The 22,077-nt window shown below is 46.7% G+C and overlaps 1 protein-coding gene across 3 annotated transcripts; it reads left to right on the forward strand.

The window, feature by feature from the left end:
* On the forward strand, positions 1-22,037 carry slc7a3b (solute carrier family 7 member 3b). 3 transcript variants are annotated; one of them, XM_064326288.1, is made up of 12 exons: positions 1-329; positions 9,908-10,345; positions 11,965-12,126; positions 12,469-12,640; positions 14,519-14,637; positions 14,970-15,192; positions 15,874-16,013; positions 16,571-16,673; positions 17,114-17,343; positions 18,278-18,444; positions 18,649-18,757; positions 19,193-22,037. In XM_064326288.1, the coding sequence occupies exons 2-12, from the start codon at positions 9,976-9,978 to the stop codon at positions 19,336-19,338; spliced, it is 1,941 nt and encodes a 646-aa protein (XP_064182358.1). In that variant the 5' UTR covers positions 1-329; positions 9,908-9,975; the 3' UTR covers positions 19,339-22,037. The 3 variants fall into 3 exon arrangements, with proteins under 3 accessions (XP_064182358.1, XP_064182360.1, XP_064182359.1); XM_064326290.1 differs by lacking the exon at positions 1-329 and adding an exon at positions 1,703-3,835; XM_064326289.1 differs by lacking the exon at positions 1-329 and adding an exon at positions 9,470-9,704.
* The last annotated feature ends 40 nt before the right edge of the window (positions 22,038-22,077 follow it).

Consider the following 22,077-nt stretch of genomic DNA (forward strand, 5'->3'; position numbering starts at 1 on the left):
CTGTTGCAAATACCTTCACTTGAGACTATAGTTTTGTTACTGTACCACAACAAACCCTCAGCCTCCTGCCTTGACGCACCTGCATGGTTACCAAATTTGGTAATGTTTTCCGGCAGTGTCCTGTGACAAGGTTTTCGAGTAAGCTCTGAGTGAATCAAACTGCAACGCCGCGCTCGGGTGACTCTAGTAGTACGCTAACATCCAAAGCATCGCTTTCTGCCTATACTTGTGAAACATAAATTGACTGGATTCCTCGTTCGCCAGAAGCTGAGAAGGTCATTTGGCATTGGCAATCCAACATTGCACTGACGTAACAAGCTACCAACAGGGTACGTGTTCCAGCTGTTTCTTGGATTGTGTTTATTTTTCTATGGCTTTTCAGAAAACTATATATCTAGAAATCGGTTGGAGTAAATAAGTTGCCGACCGTAGCCCATCAGCTTGCGAGCTGGTTAATAATAGGCTATAACTAGCAAGAAAGCAAAATGACAGCGGCATTATTGAGTATTATTGCATGTGTACTCAATTTTAGTGATGCTTGATTTGAGCGCTTACACGCGCTGTCTAAGTGTAGTCTATACTTATGTACTTATAGCTCCATGCCAGTGTGTCGCTTAACGAAATGATGTAGCTGGTTTGTGTTAGCTAACGTTTGTTTTAATCCACGGGGTGTACAAAAATGAAAAGCACAATAAAGTATTTAATGCATTTGTTCAGCTAGCTAACACTGGCAAGCAAAAATCAGCTATTGGCTAGTTAACGTGGAAATGGGTCATATCAACGCATCAGTTAATACATAAATTTAAGGCTCATTTGGTCTCCGTAGTGTTGAAAACCAGTTGAAGTTTCCTTGCAGACTAGTTCATTTTTGTTTCATACAAATACAACTGTTGATTTAATTGCTATCAAACTGTGGTAACTCGGTTACAACGACGCTCGCCACAACACAGTAGCTAACTAATAACCCGAACCCAAACGACGGGATCAAGTCAAATGACTCAGCTGTCACTTCAGCCCCAGGGCACATACAAATGCAAGTAATTTAGCTTCCGTGGCTGATGTTTACCGTTTACCTACAATTTTACCTACCAAACGTTAGCTGGCTAGCTTGGTATATGCATTCAGACCATTAAGTAACATTCAATGCCTACTGTGCAGCTTTGCCATTTTAAATGCTCTTTCCCGCCTTAACAATTTTTAAATCGTGCAGTTGGAATGTCTGTCAACATCAGCGCATATCAATTTTCTTAATTCATGTGCCATTTTTATTCGTACTGGCAATTTAACGAAGTTGAAATTGCTGTATAACGTTAGAAACAGTCGCCGTTTTAAGAATTTTTATGAATAATTTAGGCTAGCCAGCAACATGCGCAACGCTCCTGCAGAAACGTGCATAACGGTGAATTAACTCATTTTATATACGTGTCTAGACTATTACAGAAGTAACATCTGCCAGAATCATTTCAGTTACTTAATTTATCTAGTGTAGCGTCTGACCATCAGTCAGGATCAAGTTGTACTTGAACTAGTTGAAGTCCTTCGAACGTCACGTTTGTTGTAATTAGGACACTGGTTTTATTTATATTTTAGTATAAGCAGTTGCATATGCATACGTAGAATTAGGTAGATTAGACTGGATATTAAAATGGATGGTTAAGTCGCTCAAGTGATATTTTAGAACGGACGATTCCCAGGTATTTTGCTGTAGATTTGTTTTGGAAATGCGCTACTAAAACGTCACTGGTTCCAGAACCGACAGCCGTTTGGTTATAGTATGTTGGCTAGCAGTCAGTGCTGCTTGGCTACGGGTCTTTTTGAATAAATGGCTTTTAAACTTTCTTGCCAATCAGTTTGAGTTATGTAAGAGAGCTGGAAACATTTTAGAACTAGATGCGTAGAGTGAAATCCATAGGCTTTTGCTTTTACTTTTTTGGCACAAATATATGTCTGCCACGGTGCGTGTGTGGGATCCCTACCACTGTAAAACATGGATTGCGCAGCCGCTTGCATTGTGTTTTTGGAGGAATCTCATGCATTGCTCCGTTAACAAAGTCAGATCTTAATCTTGTAAAGGAGAAACTCTGCTGTTGGTAACATTATGTTTTCAGACTACTCAATACGGGAGTGAGTGTTTTTTTTTTTTTTTTTTTTACCAGTGTATATTTCTTCTTGAATTTCGGGAGTTTGTAGGGCAAGGACAATGCTTCTGGTGTTTAATGTGGAAATTAAGGATCAACATATAATTCAGCTCTATGTAATATTGGAAGATTCCAGCGTTGGGCTGTATATCTGAATGTTTTAATCTGATAAAGCGATAGAGCTATATAAATTTAATCTTGCTCTTGTACAAACTAGATGAACTATCGACCCCTGTTCCTGATATAATGGTTGAAAATGAAGAGTGTTTACAGTAGTTGTATGAATGATGGGCACTGACAGATTGCAGACAGACTGCTGTCTAATAGGATGCTGGAAGACTTTTATTTCCCCAGAGATGGTGAATGGTGTCTCCCCTTCAGTGCTGTCTTCCCCTCCTTGCTGGTGTGTGTGTGGCAGTCTGGTACTTTGTTCTTTGATGAGATTTCCAGCATTGGAAATGAAGAAAGAAGAGGTTTGAGGTGCTACTTTGACTCAAAGAACGTGATTGGTTTGTATGACGATTCAAAAGTGGTTAGCAGATGGATACATTTCTTTCTCGTAAGAAAGCAGCACATCAATAAAGTCTTTTTAATATAAAACAAAACGACTGGAATTTTAAAAATCACATTGCTCCAGATGGCTTCACTGGAAATACAGGCATATGGTCTGGTTATGTGGTATTGCAGAAGAAGTTTAGCAACAGAAAAGGCAAAGTAATCAATACTCTTGCACGAGTCCGAGTAGTAGTGGCTCTGACGCACGTTCAGTCGGCAGCGTGAATTTCACGTACGGTCCTGCTCAATCCGGTTCAGTGTATAGCGATCTTGCGGCCAAACTGCGTGTAGCGTTTGTGTGTGACCTGACAGCTGGAAAGAGGTTGGCAGCAAGTATTTGTTCAGGTGTGTATGAAGCGTAAACATTGGACTTGCGTCTGAACGTAACATATTTGTGGTGTCCTGCACGTATGTGAAGTTAGTTGGCAGGTTTTGATGTTTGCTCACTCTTCCATTTCATTTAGGTTTTTTTCTTCTTCATTTTTTCCTCACTGTTGCCCGAAAATTTGTAACATTATTAAAGTTTTGATCCCCATACAGTGAAAAATTGTTGGTTTGAAAGATACAGCAGTAATTTGACTTGGTAAGCGGGTGGCTTGATTGGCATCATTGCCTTGAATCAGTTAGCCTCGCATAGGCAGAGATGCTTTATTAAAATGCTTGCATTCAATGTTTACAGTGTTGCTGATACATGTGGCGTGGAGTCTGTAGGGACTCTCAATGCATATATCACCCCCACTCATATGGTTGGGGGTTAGACCCCTGTTATGGCACTTCCTTTGCTGTAATCCCTTTTTGATCTGTTGCCCTCTCTGCATTTCCCCTGTCTAAATAAAGTAAAAATAGTGTTAAAGATGTGCAGTCTGTCCTCTCCCCTTTAAAAGAAAAAGAAAGGAAGCTTATTTGGAAGGTAAACTGGGTTACAATCAACCTGCAGGTGCCTGGCTTGTGTGTGTGCATGTGTGTGTGTGTGAATGAGACAAACAGAAGGTAGTGAGTCACCCTCGTCAGGTTGGCTGCGCCTCTCTCTCTCTCCTCTCAGTGCTCATCTGTATGTGCGGCTGCCGGTCTGGAACGTTCCTGATGTCGGCTGAGTAAATGAGTCTAGATTGGCTGAGTCACCCCGGGGGGTCCCAGGAGCGGTGAGTCATGCAGAGGGGGCCGCCATCTGCTGCGTAAAGGCGGGCGTCGCTGCTGCTCGGCTCCGGCAGGTCGTCGTCGAGTGCCCGCGGGGCGCCCTCTCCGTGCCTGGCCCGTGTGTCGCCGTCTCTTCTGCCATCGGCGTTTGGGGAGGGGGGGCGGGGGCGGCGGGCAGTCCAGGGCCCTGCCATCGAGGAGGGGGCTCATTTGAATCACACAAACGGCTGGCTCTCTCAAGTCACAATTCAAGCAGCCCTTACATCCCATTACATTCATTTAGCGGACACTTATGTTAAGCATCCTAGACATTGCACTGTCCGGTATCCGCTTTGTAAAGAACTGTCCTGGGATATGTTGGAGTCTATGGGGGTGGGGGGTCCAGTCTTCTGGTGTGTGTGTTGTCAATGTGGCAGAAGTAATGAGTTTGCCCTTTTTTCGCGGTATGTGTTCCTGTGAATAGTGATTAACGATGGAGTGTGTGTTCGTGGCAGCCGCCTCATCCTTTCACAGAAAAGCAGAGGAGATAGGGGGGCGTAACCATGGCAACCTAGGTCCCAGATTCCAGGAGCTGCCATGGTTTTCAACCCTGTGATTTCAGCATACCTCACGAGCGATCTTCTACCCCCCCACCCCCTTAAAAGTTTCTTGCTGTTGCCACATTAGGAGGTGGAGAGCGGGGAACGGAAAGTGTTTGAAGTAGGTAACTTGCATGTGGCTGTGATTGCCCACCTGAAGGCAGAAGATAATATGAACGGTGATATTTAAATGTGACTGCTGTCCCGAGTTGCTGCCAATTCAAGAAATGAAATGCAGTGAATTAGTTAGCCTAACTGAAAAAAATCGTCATAGAACATTATGGGCTTTTTGTGATTCATGGATGGAATTTCAGTTCAGCTCACTGAACTTTTATGGATTTTTCCTCGACCTCGCTGCTGTTAAAGAAGACTGGTGTGGCATTACCGAATGCTTAATTCTCCTCTCTCTTATTTTCCTGTGTGGGCTAGACCACACGCCACGTTTCCTTTGTGTCGAATATAGACGCTTATTTATTCTTGGCAGAAGTCACTTATTTTAAGTGATTAGAGGCTGTTGTCTAGGTGGAGCCCCCACATATGGAGTCTTGGTGAAGTGTCACTGTGACACAGCTCAGTGAAGATGCAACTTTACAGTATCAAGACAACATAAAAGGCCAGCCAAGCTGTGGCAGAGGAGCCCAGAGACTGCTGTAAATGAGCATGGAATGGCCGAGCAGGAGGAGGAAGCACAGATTGTCAAAACTGACCAGATACTCAGCTCCTATTTTCCACATCTTATTGGAAAGTTTGGCTTCAACATCAGGGAGGCAGAAATATCTATATAGTCTGTGACAGAAAACCTATACATAAGAGGCTGAGGGAGTTGCTTACGTCCTGTGTGTGAAAGGTTGTGTAACCGGCGATAATCCTCTTTGTGCTGGCCACACTGTGGAGCTGACACAACCATTCATAGAAATGTGAAACCCCCCACTCTCTGACAGGCTGACCTTGAAAAACAGCCCTGTCTCCACCCCACCCCCTCATTATCCCCTCCTCCTACGACGCAGTCCTATTAGGCCTGTTAAAATTTCAATTAGTGTCACTGTTACCTTTCTCTTACAGATGGAGCGTGTGGGTAGGCGATAAGTGATCCCTTCTGTGGTGTAAGGAGGGGGATCAAGGATCATATGAACACGAGTCCCAGCAACACTGCAGTCACTGGCCCCTTAGCCAACTGTCTTTGTACTGCCTTTGTTGCCTCGGCAACAGAAACTGGAATTGCGTGCCTTTTTCAGTGGAGAGAGCTGTGGCTGGCTGCTGCGCTGCTCTGGTGTCTACGGCAGTGTGGTGTGTCAGAGCCCTGTGTCAGGTGTACCCTGTGTCAAGTGTGCTTACGCCCAGTTCAAAGCTGTGAGAACACACGGGACAAGAAACAGTAAGTTTTCGAAACAAAACTAAGTTCTCAAAACAAATTCTTCGGAATGTCACTGAGAAAAGAATGCAGATCAGAACTGCGATGAACAAATTAGATGGCTGTTTCCATAACGACAAGTTCTAAGTCAGTTGTGCGCATCAATCTAGTCTTTTAACTGCGTTTTGAGTTGCCTGAATATTTAGCATATTGCATCTCCCAAGATCACACCTGGTATTCTAAAATTGTGTGCTTGCACTGAATACATTTTTTTCTGTAAGCATTCTGAAACTCTTGATGGCTGATGAGTTTTTATTCGAGCCTGCCTTTAAGTATAATCCCCTCTCACCTCTTCTACACTTCCCGCGCTGGTGGACTGCCTGTTGACGGGGGCTGAGGCCCACTGGTGGGTCACACGATGGATATGGAAAACAAAATATTTGACAAAATACCTTATTATATGATTTTTCCAATTACAGTAAATGCATTTCTTTTTTAGAGAATTAATATTAATTTATTAAAAACATATTTTTATGAGTCCTAATGGTATTAATGAGGTGGTTTATTTCGTTCCTGTCATAGGCTGAGTCAGTAAGCCCATTGGGGCTGTGTAGGCAGGTGTGAATGGTGCTAAAATTCTCGTTTGTCCTCACTGAGGGTCAGGCCAGTGAGTCTGCGGTGTTTGGCTCAGTGTGCCGTAGCCCTTTGGTAGTGTTGGCTCCCCGTGTGTGTGGAGTGCTCCAGGCTTTCCCTTTCCCACGGGACTGCGCAGGTGTGTGGGTGCAGGGGCTGTGCATGTAGACGTCTGTGTCAGATTAGATGTGCTACCTTTCAAGTGCCCCCTTCTCACTCCTGCACACCCAAACCCCCCCCCCCCCCAAATCTCTTCCCCCTACCGCCGCCTCCGAAATCACAGAGTCACACTGCGTGCCTAAGAGTCTTTGAGCGGTTTAGCGAATTCCACCCCAAGCACGTCACGCTTGTCTGAGACAGACGACCTCAGTCACCTGGACGGACGGCGCTAATCTCCGCTGCCGCGGAGGGGTGGGAAACGCTGCTGGGCCAGCCTTGAGAACGGCGCCGTCTCCCCCAAAACCCCCTTCCCCTTTCAAGTGCACATGGTACGCTCCAATCTTGGTGGGCTGATCAGTCCATGTCTGCAGTTTAGTCTTTTGTTCCATTAAAAAAAAAAAAATTATTTTAATTGGTCTAATTTGTTTTGGCAGAAGTTTTTTTTTTCTCATTATGACAGGAATTTTGTTGGCTCAAAAAAAGAGAGAATTTTTGGCACTTAGTACGTCCACTGTGGTCCTCAGCCGGCTTCTGTTTAGCTCGCTGTTGGGAACTCTGGGAACTTTCATGAATTGCCTAGTGGATTTAAAGTAGAGTATTGAATAGAAGAGAATATGCTTTACTGATCCCGTTTATTAAATACACTTTATTCAATTAAGTTACCATAAGCAGCTGACAACATAAGAAATGAAGCTACAAAACTAATACATATAATAAATGAGAAAACCTAGCCTTTGTCCATATATGGGTGTGACTACCTTTCGTTTGAAGTTTCTCTTGCATTCCAGAGAAAGTGTGTGTGTAAATTAGAGCCCTGCTGCTCTTGAAGGCTTGGAACACTATCACTGTGATTCTGTCTGGTTTTACACCCTGAAATCATTTGAGAAAGACACAGAAATTTCCCTTTCAGTGTTTCCGGCAATTTCCACGGGGCTGTAGTATTCAGCTAAGCCTTTCCCACCCCCACACGCCCACCCCCCCCCACTACCCTGTTATTAGTGGGATCACTTGCTGAGCTTACATAAAGGCATGCTTTTGTGTGTTGATATTTCTTTTGGTCGGGCTGGCGGACGTCTCTATATTTGGGGGTGCCGTGTCGCAGGAAGCCTGCGTCCGTGTCGATAACGAAGCAGGTATCGGCCCACGGTTTGATCTCGGACATCTTTTGACCCTTTTGAACCCCCCGCAGAGGAGCGAGGAGCCTGGAACTGAAATAACTTTGCTTTCATTGGGGGACGGGAAGGACAACAAACGATTCCTGTTCTTATTGATGTGCTGATACGGGGCGAAATGAGCTCAGTTACGGTAATCCAAGCAGGGTGAGCCTGCGTTAGGGCGGGGCCTAACGGTTAGGGAGCTGCGCTCGCTGCAGGTTATATTCCTAGGCGACCCATTGCAGGTGAGCTCTTGCATTGCATTGCTAGCCTGACTTGCTTCAGTGCACAAGGCAGTCCCACTGGATGAAGGACATTGTAAAGAAGTGGGAGAAGCCTCAGGGTTGGCTGGAACGTCTTTCCAGCTCAACGTTTGGCGAGCTGATCCATCCCAGAAAAGCGGATGAGGTCGCTCGGTCGGCTGCCTTAAGGGGCCCGTTAAGTGTTGAGGAATGGTGGAAGCCAGCCTGGTCCGTGGCTGGGCGAGCCCTGGGTGCAGGCGCTGGAGGTGAGAGGTGGTTTTTGTGTGCAGCGGGCCGGTCCGTCGCACAGACTGCGCCTGATGAAAATTTGATGGCGCCTGAGCTCACGAGCCCCGGAGAAACCCGATGCTCCTCTCCGCGCCGCGCCGCGCCGCGCCGCGCCGGGGAAATCCGCGCCAGGGGGTGTCGCTTCATCTGGCTCCGCAGCCTTTGTAGCCATTGTTTTATGGGGGCGCTGTTTGTTCCGTCCCCCCCCGTGGAGAGCACGGCGGGTTCTCTGTGGACCGTTTCTCTTTGATGACTGCGATTGTACGCGGTCCTCTATTGTGTGACCTGTTGACCGGGGTCCAGGTAGTGCGGGTCCTCGTGCGCCTCTCCTGTGGAGGTTCGTGTTTCAGACTTCCCACGCCATCTTCTCAGACCAACCCTCTCACCCCTCTTATTGTCTGCCCCCTTTGCCCCCTCTCGCTACTCTTTCTTTCTGTTTTTCCTTTTCCCTTTCCCTATCTTCCCTTCCTGATTTTTTTTTTTGTCTTGCCAAAACGAAGAAAGAAGCGACCTTTGCACTAGAAAGTGAGGTTTGTGAGTTTTCAGGAGGTGCGAAGTCTACAGGTGCTTTAATGAAGAGCGTTGGAACATGGAAGCAGACACGACCGTGCGTAACGCACGCGGCGGCCCCTTCGTGCGCTCGGTCACGTCTCCCCTCCGCCTCCCCCGCCAGCGCGGCGGTAACTCCCGCTCGCGTCGCGGCTGTTGCCATGGCTTCCGCACCGGCATCGCGTTTCAAATGTCAGGGAGCCGAGCGCCTGCGGGGCGCGGCCCTGTCAGGTGTCAGCGCACGCGGTTCTGTGTGCGGCTGTGTGCGGGTTCAGGGGCTCCGGAGATAACGTGGGGAGCACGCGGGGAGGCTGCCGGCCCCGTAGGGGGCAGCGCTTACGCAGTCCCTGACCTTCACCCCCGGTCCCACCGCTGGTAAACAGAGGCCGCCCGCTTTGTACATCACTGAGGGAGTGTGTGACGCCCTAATACCTCCCAATGGGTTAGAGGCAGCCTCTTAGCAAATTTATTATTATTACTATTTTAGTTATTATTATTGTTGCGTTCTTTGTGGTAGTACCCCGCCTCTTAAAAGAAAGACACTCAGACTTTTGCAGAATATTGTAGTAATATATTTAGTAGTTATATAATAATAAACTTTATTTGTAAAAACTTGACAAATAAAATAAAAAGCAAAGAAAAATAAATAAGAAATGAAATATGTAAAACTTTGTGTGTGTGTGTGTGTATTTGTGTGTGTGTGAGCGTGTATGTGTGTGTGAACATGTGCGTGTGTATCTTACATAAGTGCAGATTTATGCAACCACTACTGAGCTGCTGATGGGAATGGCAAATACAAGTCATACTCTGGATGTTTTTACAAGGGCTGCCATTGCACAACCTGCCAGCCCTTACGTTTGTGAAATGAAAGAAGCATACTGTACCTCAAAAAGTTACATTTGGACAGCAAAGCTTAAAGGGTTTGTGCTTAATTACTATCCTTTGCAGCAATTCTTGTTTTTGCGCACAGGGTGTGGTGATGTAGACAGTGAAATTTACAGAGATGCATTTCTTGTTTCTTGCTTCTTGTTTTTCCTCCTCTACTGGTAGTAGTTTGGTTGGTGATGTCCCGTTGCATGTGAACAGTGTTAACCTCCGGTCTTCCCCGTTCTCCTTTCACCAGGAACCCAACGAGCCTTCCTCTCTCCGCTCTCTCCCACGCTCCCCCCGCGTGCCACGCCCGCACCCGCCATGGCCGGTAAAAAGTTGGCGTCCTTCGGCAAGGCCCTGCTGCGGCGCCGGGCTCTGGACTGCTCCCAGGAGGAGTCGCGGTTCGCCCGCTGCCTGTCCACACTGGACCTCATCGCCCTGGGCGTGGGGGCCACCCTCGGGGCCGGGGTGTACGTGCTGGCGGGCGAGGTGGCCCGCGAGAAGGCGGGGCCCGCCATCGTGCTCTGCTTCCTGGTCGCCGCCCTCTCCTCCGTGCTGGCGGGCCTGTGCTACGCCGAGTTCGGCGCCCGCGTCCCCAAGACCGGCTCCGCCTACCTGTACAGCTACGTCACGGTGGGCGAGATCTGGGCCTTCATCACCGGCTGGAACCTCATCCTCTCCTACGTCATTGGTGAGTCAGGATGGGGGGTGTGTGGGCTAAAAAAGATGCTACAATTTCGAGGCAGTGTCAGTACGATTTAGGGAATGAAACACAATGCAAGGGTCTGGGTTCAGTAAACATTTGTCCTTCATTTTCATTGACAATTTAATTCAAGCACAGCTTGGCAATTTCAGCCATCACAAATATTAACTCACCAAGCTCTACATGGCGAAAAAAAAAAATAATGAAGTAAGGATTTAATTTATTCCTTAGTCAAAATGTAGGACAAATTTCAAATGAATCCAGGCCAATTGGCTGATTAAAACCATAAGCAAAACCATGGTATGCAGACATACATGTATGCCTACACCCCGTGTCAAATTAGCAGGATGCAAACAAAATGTAAAAAGAAGCTTTGACACTCAGGGAATTTAATATGAGAGGCCATAGATGCCAAACTACTCTGTGTACTGTGTGTGCCATTTTGAAAGTTTGCATGCGCTCTCTTTTCTAAAGGTTTAGCAGAGTGTTTATTAAAGTGATTATCTGGAAGAGGGCAGCTAATGCACTGTGTAATTTGACAGGCTGCTACCTGTCCGTGGTTCTATTTTAAGGAACATGCAGCTGGCGAACACTTTCACAAGCAGTAGCGCACAAATGTCCAAATGAGTCCTGCTATTTATTGACGCAAACTCAACTAAAAAAAAGCTATGTGGGGTCAGTTATGATTTGAAGGTGTGGCTGAGGTGTGACTGGCACGGCCAATCAGGATTCTTTCCTTGGGAATCTGATGCAACTGCCCTTTTGCGTCAGAATTGTCCTGTGTGTGAAGCACGTGCCTCTTCCTCACACTCTCGCTCTCACGGTGCATCCTGCTCTTAGTACGGCATTGAATAACAAAGTGCGGTTGCTAAACGACTGGAAATGTTTAGGACTTCTATGTGCACTTTTTCTGGCTAAAGCAATTTCTTTTTCAAAAAAACAAACAGTAAAATATCCTTTTGTAAAGATTTGAATGTGACTTATTCTGATTCAAGAATACATTATTGAGCACAAGGGGAGCTTATTTGAATGGCACAGTCACCGGACCTGAACCAAACATCTATGGGAACAGTTGAAGAGGAAAAAGGCCAAACATCAAGTCGCATCATCAGATGATCTATGGGAAGTGTTGAAAAGTGCTGTGATGAAATGAAAGATGAGGTGTTGCATAAGGTGGTGGTATGTCAAGCAGAGTGAAGGCAGTAAACAAGGTGAAAAGCGGACACACCAAGTACTTAACATTTTTGGCCTTCAATAAATACCTACACACATTTTTGACTCGTGAAAAAAAAAATGTAGTCTTGAATAAGAACTGTAAACAGAGTATCATAATTCCATTATGCCTTGATAAATAATGAAAACAACTCGGACTTGGTGGTGTCCTCAGACTTTTGGTCCCTATTGTATTTCTGACAAAACCCTGAACCAATCAGATGTGCAGACGAGAGGTGAACCTAGGTAGCTCTGGAAAGCACTGCGGGGACCTCCTCCAATCACAAGGACTTATGGCACTCAAACACACGTCAAGGTCGTTTTTTGATCTGTAGCTCTCTCTTGGCTCCTGTCCTGCTCCTGCTCCTGCTCCACACCCTCTCTCTCTCTCTCAGGCACAGCCAGTGTGGCGCGAGCCTGGAGCTCCACCTTCGATAACCTGGTGGAGCAGAAGATCTCCAGCTTCTTCAAGGCCTCCATGGCGATGCAGGTTCCTGGGGGGGTTCTGGCCGAATACCCAGACCTCTTCGCCCTCATCTTGATCATGCTGCTTACCGGTGAGAAACCCCTCTCTCCACTCACAGAAAAATAACTCCAAAAAATGAAAATAAGAGAGAGACAACAGAATCCAGTTGTGGCTCAGAGCTTAGATGGCAGTTGGGCTTCCGCTTTGAGGTACAAAGCTAACTTAAGTGTACATATTTTCAAAGTCATCCATAGAAATCCAGTGCTGTGTTAGGATAAGTCATGCGTTTCATAGGTGATACCTAACTCTTAACATCATCCCTGACCCAGAAGTATGTTCAGTAGCTTTGAAACCGATTGAGCTTTCTGCTGTTTTGCCTAAATGAAGGGCTACTGTGATGTGTGGGTGGTGACACGCTCCCCTTCCCCTGCAGGCCTGCTGGCTTTCGGGGTGAACGAGTCCGCGCTGGTCAACAAGATCTTCACCGGGATCAACCTGGTGGTCCTGGGGTTCGTCATCATCTCGGGCTTTGTGAAGGGGGACACCCGCAACTGGGCGCTCACCGTGGAGGACTTCTGCAACCGCACCAACATCACCGCGCCAGAGTGAGTCACGATGCCGGGATCGCCATGGCGATAATGCAGCTGTTCAAATGCAGCGATCGGCCAAGTCGTGCTGAGAGGTGCAGATTACACAGGGTTATCATCTGTGTTCTAAATATAGCTAGCCACTCATTACCAAACAGAGTTTATATTACTGTTGTGTATTGATGAAAATGATACATACTGTCATTGAGTTGTAGATATTACGTTGCATTTATTTGGCTGACACTTTTATCCAAAGCGACGTACAATACGTGCATACCAAAAGTCATTGGAACAACTACAAAACACAGGTCCGATAAGGTACAATGCTCATTTTCCACAGTTATTCGTAGCCATGAACACATTAAGTCCATTTCTCACAGTAAACAATTACTCTGACCTAACCTATGCTAAGAAGCTACAACATCAAGACAATGATACAAGGCACAATAAGTTCTGGATGGAGGTAACATGAAAAATATGAAATTCATAAAGGTGTCTTATTAGCCCATGTGGGCTGGTTGCCATTCAACTTAACACTCATTATTAGAACGAACATGAATGAATTGATTCACTAAAAAAAAGATTGTGAAAATGTCCTTTTTGGAAATAAGTGGGTTTTCTTGTGTTTTTTTTCCCTCCCTGTTTTGAGTTGCAGTGTGCGGTGGATGTGTACTAAACAGCATCTCTCTCGTTCTCACCCCTCTCTTTCTCACCCATCTCTTTCTCACCCCTATCTCTCTCATCCCTCTCTTTCTCACCCCTCTCTCTCTCATCCCTCTCTCTCTCCCCCTCTCTCTCATCCCTCTCTTTCTCACCCTCTCTCTCATCTCTCTCTTTCTCCCCCCTCTCTCTCTCTCATCCTCTCTTTCTCCCCTCTCTATCTCACCCATCTCTTTCTTACCCCTCTCTCTCTCATCCCTCTCTTTCTCACCCCTCTCTCTCTCATCCCTCTCTTTCTCCCCCTCTCTCTCTCATCCCTTTCTTTCTCACCCCCTCTCTCATCCCTCTCTCTCTCACCCTCTCTCTCACCCCTCTCTTTCTCACCCCTCTATCACCCATCTCTTTCTTACCCCTCTCTCTCTCATCCCTCTCTTTCTCACCCCTCTCTCTCTCATCCCTCTCTTTCTCACCCCTCTCTCTCTCATCCCTCTCTTTCTACCCCTCTCTCTCTCATCCCTCTCTTTCTCACCCCTCTCTCTCATCTCTCTCTTTCTCCCCCCTCTCTCTCTCTCATCCTCTCTTTCTCCCCCTCTCTATCTCACCCATCTCTTCTTACCCCTTCTCTCTCATCTCTCTTTCTCACCCTCTCTCTTCATCCTCTCTTTCTCCCCCTCTCTTCCATCCCTTTCTTCCACCCTTCTCTATCCCCTCTCTCTAACCCCTCTCTCTCACCCCTCTCTTTCTCACCCTCTTATCTCACCCATCTCTTTCTACCCTCTCTCTCTCTCATCCCTCTCTTCCTCACCCCTCTCTCTCTCATCCCTCTCTTCCTCACCCCTCTCTCTCTCATCCCTCTCTTTCTTACCCCCCTCTCTCTCTCTCCTCTCTTTCTCCCCCTTCTCTCTCCCTCCTCTCTTTCTCCCCCCTCTCTCTCTCATCCCTCTCTTCCTCACCCTCTCTCTCTCATCCCTCTCTTTCTTACCCCCCTCTTCTCTCATCCCTCTCTTTCTCCCCTTCTCCCCTCTTTCTCACCCCTCTCTTCTCATCCCTCTCTCTCCCCTCTCTCTCTCTCTCATCCCTCTCTTTCTCCCCTCTCTCTCTCATCCCTCTCTTTCTCACCCCTCTCTCTCTCATCCCTCTCTTTCTCCCCCTTTCTCTCTCATCCCTCTTTCTCTCATCCCTCTCTTTCTCACCCCTCTCTCTCTCATCCCTCTCTTCCTCACCCCTCTCTCGCAGGTCGATAGAGGAGAAGTTTGGCTCGGGCGGGTTCGCGCCGTTTGGGTTCAGCGGGGTTCTGTCTGGTGCGGCGACCTGCTTCTATGCTTTTGTGGGTTTCGACTGCATCGCCACCACAAGTAGGCCCCTCTCTCTGTCCCAGCAGCACATGAGAAATGCTCACTTTTACTGATACCCCTTTAAAAACTACTGGTGTTCAACCATTTAATGTATGACTCTATTTTTAAAGTAACCTAATTTAATTTATATTCCCATGCCCATGGGATCCTGGAGGCTAATGGCGAGATGTTTGAAATTTATTTTTAGAAGTGTCTGTTAGATATTAGTAAGTTCAATACTGTGTGGTTTATAATGACCTCATATTTATGTTGTTGCTGAGTTTCGGGTGAGTTGTGGACGTGTAGCCTAACCTAACACAGCCCTCTCTCCTGCGGCACTTTCCCTCCCCCAGGCGAGGAGGCCAAGAACCCCATGCGCTCCATCCCCATCGGCATCGTGGTGTCCCTGCTCATCTGCTTCTTCGCCTATTTCGGCGTGTCCGCCGCCCTCACCCTCATGATGCCGTACTACATCCTGAACACCCAGAGCCCTCTGCCTGAGGCCTTCAGCTACGTGGGCTGGGGTCCCGCCCGCTACATCGTGGCCGTGGGGTCGCTGTGTGCTCTCTCCACCAGGTGAGGGCGCTGTGGTGCTGGAGCGCAGGCTCGGGAATCAGAGCGGCTAGAGAGTACAAAGGATTATGTAGCCAATCAGGTGGAGGCAAATATTGAGGAAGTTACATCAGTTATGTTTGCCCTAACGGAATGCATGTTAGTATGGCCTTGCTAGGATACCAAAAACCAGACAGCTTTTCCTAGAATTTCAGTTTTGTTCCTGGACTGAGTGGCATGTTGATGGACAGCTGCTTACCATTAAATTAGTGCAGAGTGTTCACTTGGCAGCAGATAATCAATGTGCTAAGCTCAGCTTCAGATCAAAACCACAGCAGACAAAATGAGAATGGTGGGGGGGGGGGGGGGAACTTGAATGTTACTCATTAAAGGCCACATCAAAAGTTTCCATAGCAATGAGTCGTTTGAGCAGAACCACCGTCTTTTAAATCTGGTCTCATGATCTGACAGCAGTTAAAACTCAGTAGTTCCAAATGAGCAGCATTTCATCTGTAAAGGCTCTAAAGTCATCTCATCAGCTGAGAACGTTTACATCTGGGCAGGCATTGCTCCAGCTCAGTTCCCCCGCAGTCAGATGGAGATGATTGGGAGAATAATAAACTTTTACATCATTTCGTGTTCGTCTGCCATTCACACGTGTGTAGTCCAGCTTTTGGTGACTGCGCCCCCTTCTCTGTCCCGCAGTCTGCTGGGATCCATGTTCCCCATGCCCCGGGTCATCTACGCCATGGCGGAGGACGGCCTGCTCTTCCGCTTCCTGTCCCGAATCAACCAGAGGACCAAGACCCCCCTGTTGGCCACCATCGTGTCTGGCTGCGTGGCAGGTGAGGCTGGGCCGAGGGGCGGGGCTAATGGTCCCTCCGGACCATCAGCTTCAACCCAAAGTGTCTGTTTGTGTGATGTGGGTGCTGATCTGCTATTTTCTGGGCTCAAGGCACTATTTCAGCTCTATTCCCTGCTACCTTCTGGTAAAATACTCCCATGTTGGTTCTGTTTCCCTGCTGCTCTCTGGTGAAATTACTCTCCATTTTGGCTCTGTTTCCCTGCTGCTGCCTGGTGAAATTATTCTCCATGTTAGCTGTGTTACCCTGCCGCCCTCTGGTGAAATTTCTCTCCATTTTGACTCTGTTTCCCTGCTGCCCTCTGGTGAAATTGCTGTCCATTTTGGCACTGTTTCTCTGCTGCCCTCTGGTGAAATTACTCTCCCTGTTGGCTCTGTTTCCCTGCTGCCCTCTGGTGAAATTACTCTCCATGTTGGCTCTGTTTCCCTGCTGTACTCTGGTGAAATTACTCTCCATGTTGGCTCTGTTTCCATGCTGCACTCCGGTGTAACAGGTCCCTCCACTGTGTGCTCACAATGTGTTGGTTTCCTCCCCCACAGCTCTCATGGCCTTCTTATTCGACCTTGCCGCACTGGTGGACCTAATGTCGATTGGGACCCTGCTGGCGTACACTCTGGTGGCTGTGTGTGTGCTGATCCTGAGGTTAGAGGAACACCACATAAACACACACAAATGCAAAATACAAATACACACAGACACACACGTGCGACCACACACATGGAAGTACACACCCGCAGAGTGACCAATCCTGAAATGCGCAAGGAACGACAAATGTTTGCAGAATGCTTTTGCGATTGAAGTTGTTTAGCAGACCGTAAATTGCAGCAAGATGAGCGATTATCTTAATGTCCCTGCACAACTAAATATCAGTTTGGGCAGAGCTGGTACACAGTCCATTAAAAGAAATGAGGGTGTTTTTGGTTCTTTGTTCGCAGATATGCATTAAGTGAGTTCTGAAATATGCAAAACAAGTCTAGATGTATAAATGGAATCCCTGGCACTTTGCTGGGATGGTAGAAATAATGTGTTTGTGGTCGTCTCTCTCTCTCTCTCCCTCCCTCCCTCCCTCCCTCCCTGTGCAGGTACCAGCCGGGCAGCCTGAGCTCCTCCGGCGGCAGCAGGAAGCTGGAGAACGTGGTGGGGGCGGAGAAGATGGCCATGACGGAGGGGGACAGCGGGGACGAGTACGGCCCGGAGTTGGAGACGCGGCCGCTGAAGGAGCGCTTCTCCTTCAGGCTGCTGCTCTCGCCCAGCTGCGACTCCCCCACCAAGACCTCCGGGACCATCATCTACATCACCACCGCTGTCATCTGTGAGTCTGTAACCCCCCCGCCTCGCCGCCCCCCACCGACGTGCCTGTCACCCCCGACATGCCCCGCCACCCCCCTCTGTCTGAGGAATAACAATTAGCTTGAAGGGCATTTCAGGTGTATAAATAGTGCTGTGGACGTTAGCTTATATTTTTTCTCCCAGTGTCTTTTACAAAGACACTTCTCAATGCCTTTAATGAATTCAGAGGATGCTCGTTATCAAGGCTCTCAAACTTTAAAAGTCTCGGAGGGCCACAGTATCTGCAGGTTATAGGAGTGTTTCTGTACTCTAGTGCTTAGTGCAATATCATGGACTGAGGAGTCCACACATCTTGAGGCCTAAACTGGCTCTTGATTGAAAGAAAATAATAAAAGCCTGCAAGCATTACAGCACTCTGGGAGTGGGGTTTTAAATCCCTGCTTCGTGTACAATAGACCTGCGCTTAGTATGATGTCATCAAAATCTCAGAACAGCAAACTCATATGAGAGCGGATGTGTGCGATTACTTATCTGCCATCTCGGCTGCTGAGAGAAGATATATCGCAGAACTATTTTTTATTGAGCTTTCCTCACAGATGACTTGAGACAGTTAGTTAGAAGTTGAAAAGTTTTAAAGGTTAGGATCTGAACAAGAAAATCGAGCAATTTCTGTGGATGTTTGGTTCTTCATTGTTACCACGGCAGTACAGGTAGCTCTCTATGACATCATAATTGGTGTAACTACATAACAATCCTACAGGAGAACAGCATGTTCCTTCCATTCTCTGTACTTACAGAACAGCCTTTCGCAATAACGTTTTCCCTGGTCACATGCCCTCATGAATATTCGTAAGGCGTGTCAGCGGAAGACGGGATGTTAAGAATGCGGCGCCGCGTTTCTCAGGTGGATGTTTGTAATTCCTGCTAACCGCGTTCCTCCCGCTGGCCTCCCTCAGCTGTGCTGTTCACGCTGCTCTGCGTGGTGCTGGCGGTGTGGGGCCCGGAGGTGGTGGAGGGCCAGCCGCTCTGGGTGACCCTGTGCGGCCTGCTCACTCTGCTCTCCGCGGTCTGCCTGCTCATCATCTGGAGACAGCCCGAGAGCAAGGAGGAGCTCACCTTCAAGGTACCGCCAAACCCGAGTGCCACTGCTCTCTTTCTTGTACTCTTCCCTCTCTCTAATCCCACCTGTCCCCCTTTCTTTCCACTCTGGTTGTTTTTTTGGTTATTGATATTCTCCCTCATGACTTAATTGTTTCTCCTTTTTTCTCCTTTCCAAATTCTCACGCACATATACGCACGTGCACATATACACACGCACGTACAACAGGTGCCCCTCCTCCCTGTGCTGCCATTGGTCAGCATTTTCGTCAACGTCTACCTCATGATGCAGCTGGACCTGGGCACTTGGTGTCGTTTTGCCGTGTGGATGGTTGTGGGTGAGTGACACAGTTCGCTGATTTGTCCCTTTTTTCGCCCCATTGAAAGAGCGGTGTGAATATTTTGAGAGTGAGACTAAAACTGGCTCTTTCTGGTGAAGCTCTTCCTGTTCTTGGTAAGCGTAATGCAGTTCGCCCTAAGTGCTGAGCAGAGAAGAGCATCGTGCTCGCATGCCTTAGCGCTTCCAAAAAAGCCTTCGTTGTGTGACAGAAATCTGATCTGAGAATGTCTCTGCCAGGTTAGCGTGACCTGATGATGGTTCAGGTGGGCAGGGACAGACTCAATAGAGCCTGAGTGCTATTCTTTCTCATATAGCCCTCCCAAATCTCTCCCCCTCGCCTCTTTTCCTGTCTCGCACCCCCTCCTGTCTCTCCTACCATCTGCCCCTCTCTCCCCCTCTCCTGTCTGTCTTTCCCCCCCTCTCTAACTCTCAGGGTTCTTCATTTACTTCGCCTACGGGGTGCGGAACAGCTCGGAGGCCGCAAACGGGTCCTCCCAGAAATTCGAGCCCGCCCTCAGAGCCAAGAGCCCCATTTACCTGGCGGGGGAGGACAGCGAGGCCGAGGCCATGGCGCCCTGAGGGAGGGGGGCGGGGTGGGGAACGCACCCCCACCCCCCACCCCCCTTGTCCGTCCGTCATTTCCTGTTACAGCATCGCACTTCCTGAATCACCTGCGAAACATGAGACTCATCAGCATCACCTCGCCACTTTTCTGAAGCCTTCTCTGTAAATGTTTATCTCTGTCAGACCCGACAGGTTGTGTAAAGCTGACTTATGGGGCTGATATCAGTAACATTTTTCATGTGCCCCACACCCCCACCCCAAAGATTTTTAAGAACTGAGTATTAACAAACCTAGCTCTGTTGGAAGCGCAGATCAACAGTTAGTACACTTTAGTGTATTTGCCAATGTTCTTTGCAAGTAGTTATGAAGCGTACAAATTCAGTAACAACATCCTCTCAGGATGTCACAGAGATGTATTTCCTTTTTTCTTCAGCATTCGCGTCAATCGAAAAGAGGAAACTTGGTCGCTTAGACAAAAAAGAAACTTACAGTATCTTCAGCTCGTGCTGCGCACACGCGGTTGCCACGGTTGCCGGTTCTCTCCGCTTATTGGCCGTGGCCGAGACAGAACCGCTGGGCTGCAATGTCCGCTGCTGTCTGCCGGGACCAGTCTGGTATAAACAGGGTATCGCTGCGTCTTTCTCACCCACTGTGTCACTGCATTGTCCTCATTGATTGTAATGGCTGACCACATGCTCCAGCAGAATCCAGGAGGAGATCTCTAGCATACAAGAGATCTGACTCCCCTAGGGCCTAGTCCCTGTACTTCATACTGTGTGAGGATGTGAAGTTGACAATCTTTGACCCAAGTGAAGGTCATCTTTCTTGTATTGTGATGAGTGCTTCTATTCAGGAGTAACTGCTTTATGTTTATCCTGATGTATTTAAGCAGTCCTTACTCATATAGACATACGTCCACATATTTTTGTTAAATACGTCAATATATAGGTCAGAAAAAATGTGGACATCTATATAATTTCTGATATTGAAGAATGAAACATAATATTCCCCCATATGGATGAGCCCATAATTATTTTTTACTTGAGTTCTTAATTGTGCCGTAAATGGACCTGGGTTGGTAGAGAAGCCAAGAGAGGCAATATATATGAATTTATTTTGTGCCTTGACAGATAGTCATTACAAATATCAAGTAAATTTATTCCCAACACTAGTGCACTTTCAAACGGATGAAACTGTCTGGTCTGATGTTTGGGATTCTTAACCGATGCATTTGGGAGTGTTTCATCAGTTTTTTTAATGCCTTTGGACATTGGAGTTACTTGAGATGAGTATGGATGTCTATACAGATATAAATGTTCTTGTTCTATCATAGTATTTCTCTGTCCTGGTCATTGAAACCCCCTGACTGAGCTTGTAATTAAATCTTGATCTGAATTTTGTGAAATCGATCTCTGCCGTTACAAGTCTTCTGTTGATTCATTTGAGCCAGACAAGTTCTAGTTTCCCTGCGGGAGTGGGGGTGTTGATGAAGGGAGGTGGGGTTTGCCTACGTTGTCTTCGTCTTGGCACCAAAAGGTTTTTTTTTTTTTTCCCCCTCCCCAAAGAGTATATTCATATTCTGGAGACTGCCGCATAGGGGAGTGCTTGTAGGAAAATAAATATTTTGTATATTCCAGTCCTTTTAGTTTTTGGCTTAGCCTGTCATTTGAGCCTCCAAACCGCACTAAAATTAGAAGTGCGATTGGTGGCTTGGCAACTATTTCAGTAGCGTTTTTCCAGACAGATTTCTCAAAGACAGCAGTTTAAAGTTAATTAAAGACGGTTTGGAGAGGCTATAACGGCTAGCTTCTGTTGAGATGACATGCTTGAAGCTTTAAACTTCACTCAGCTTTGAAGACACTTGCGGTGTCAAATTGCACGATAATTTCACTCATTCTCTTCCTGCCCTCAGCCCCGAGAATGCTCATTCTTCTTCTCTTTTCTGTCTTTTGTAATCAGTATTTTAGTCTCCTATTTTTCTAAGTGTACATAAACATGTACATATGTGCATCAATTTTTTTAATATTTAATTTTTTTTTTCATTCATTTGTTCCTTGCACCATCAGGTGTAACTTGCATTTTTGTGAATATGTTTTTGAGCTTTTTAATTGTAAGGCAAAGATTAAAAATGTATTATTCTTACAGCTTTGAGCCCTGGATTGAGGTGCCTTGTATAGCAAAGCGAAAGCCCAACTCTGTTACACTACTGAAGTCCTGGAAGGACCTTACAAAGCATAGGATGATGTAGTTACATGTCTTTCTTACAGTGTCACCAGTATGGCCAAGCCCTTGTGTCATGGTGTGCTCTTATGTCTTCTTGCAACTGAAAAAAACCAGCACTTAAGTGTTCTTAATGTTGTTACATATCCATATATATTCGCTTATTTATGTATATGTCATGTTGATTCTGTGTTTCTGTTCTGTAAATACAGTATGTGTTATGTCTATTTGGACTTTTAAATTAAGTGTATTTCAAATAAAATTATTTAGTTTTACATGATATATAACCTTGTCTCTCCTAAAAATAAAAAAGGTTTTTTTAATGAAACCAATTCAATTCTATGTGGGTTTCATTTTCTATTGTAATATTTTGCATATGTGAATGTCATGTTAATTTGATATGTAATCACTTGGTATCTGTATTATACAGCGGAAGATTTGACCCTGGAGAATTCTGTGGTGTTGAAATATTGAAATTAAAACCATTTATTACACGGTTTCTCCCTTGTGCGTAATTCTGCATTTCACCTCAAA

This window comes from Anguilla rostrata, chromosome 3 (genome assembly GCF_018555375.3).
Source record: "Anguilla rostrata isolate EN2019 chromosome 3, ASM1855537v3, whole genome shotgun sequence".
NCBI lineage: Eukaryota > Metazoa > Chordata > Actinopteri > Anguilliformes > Anguillidae > Anguilla > Anguilla rostrata.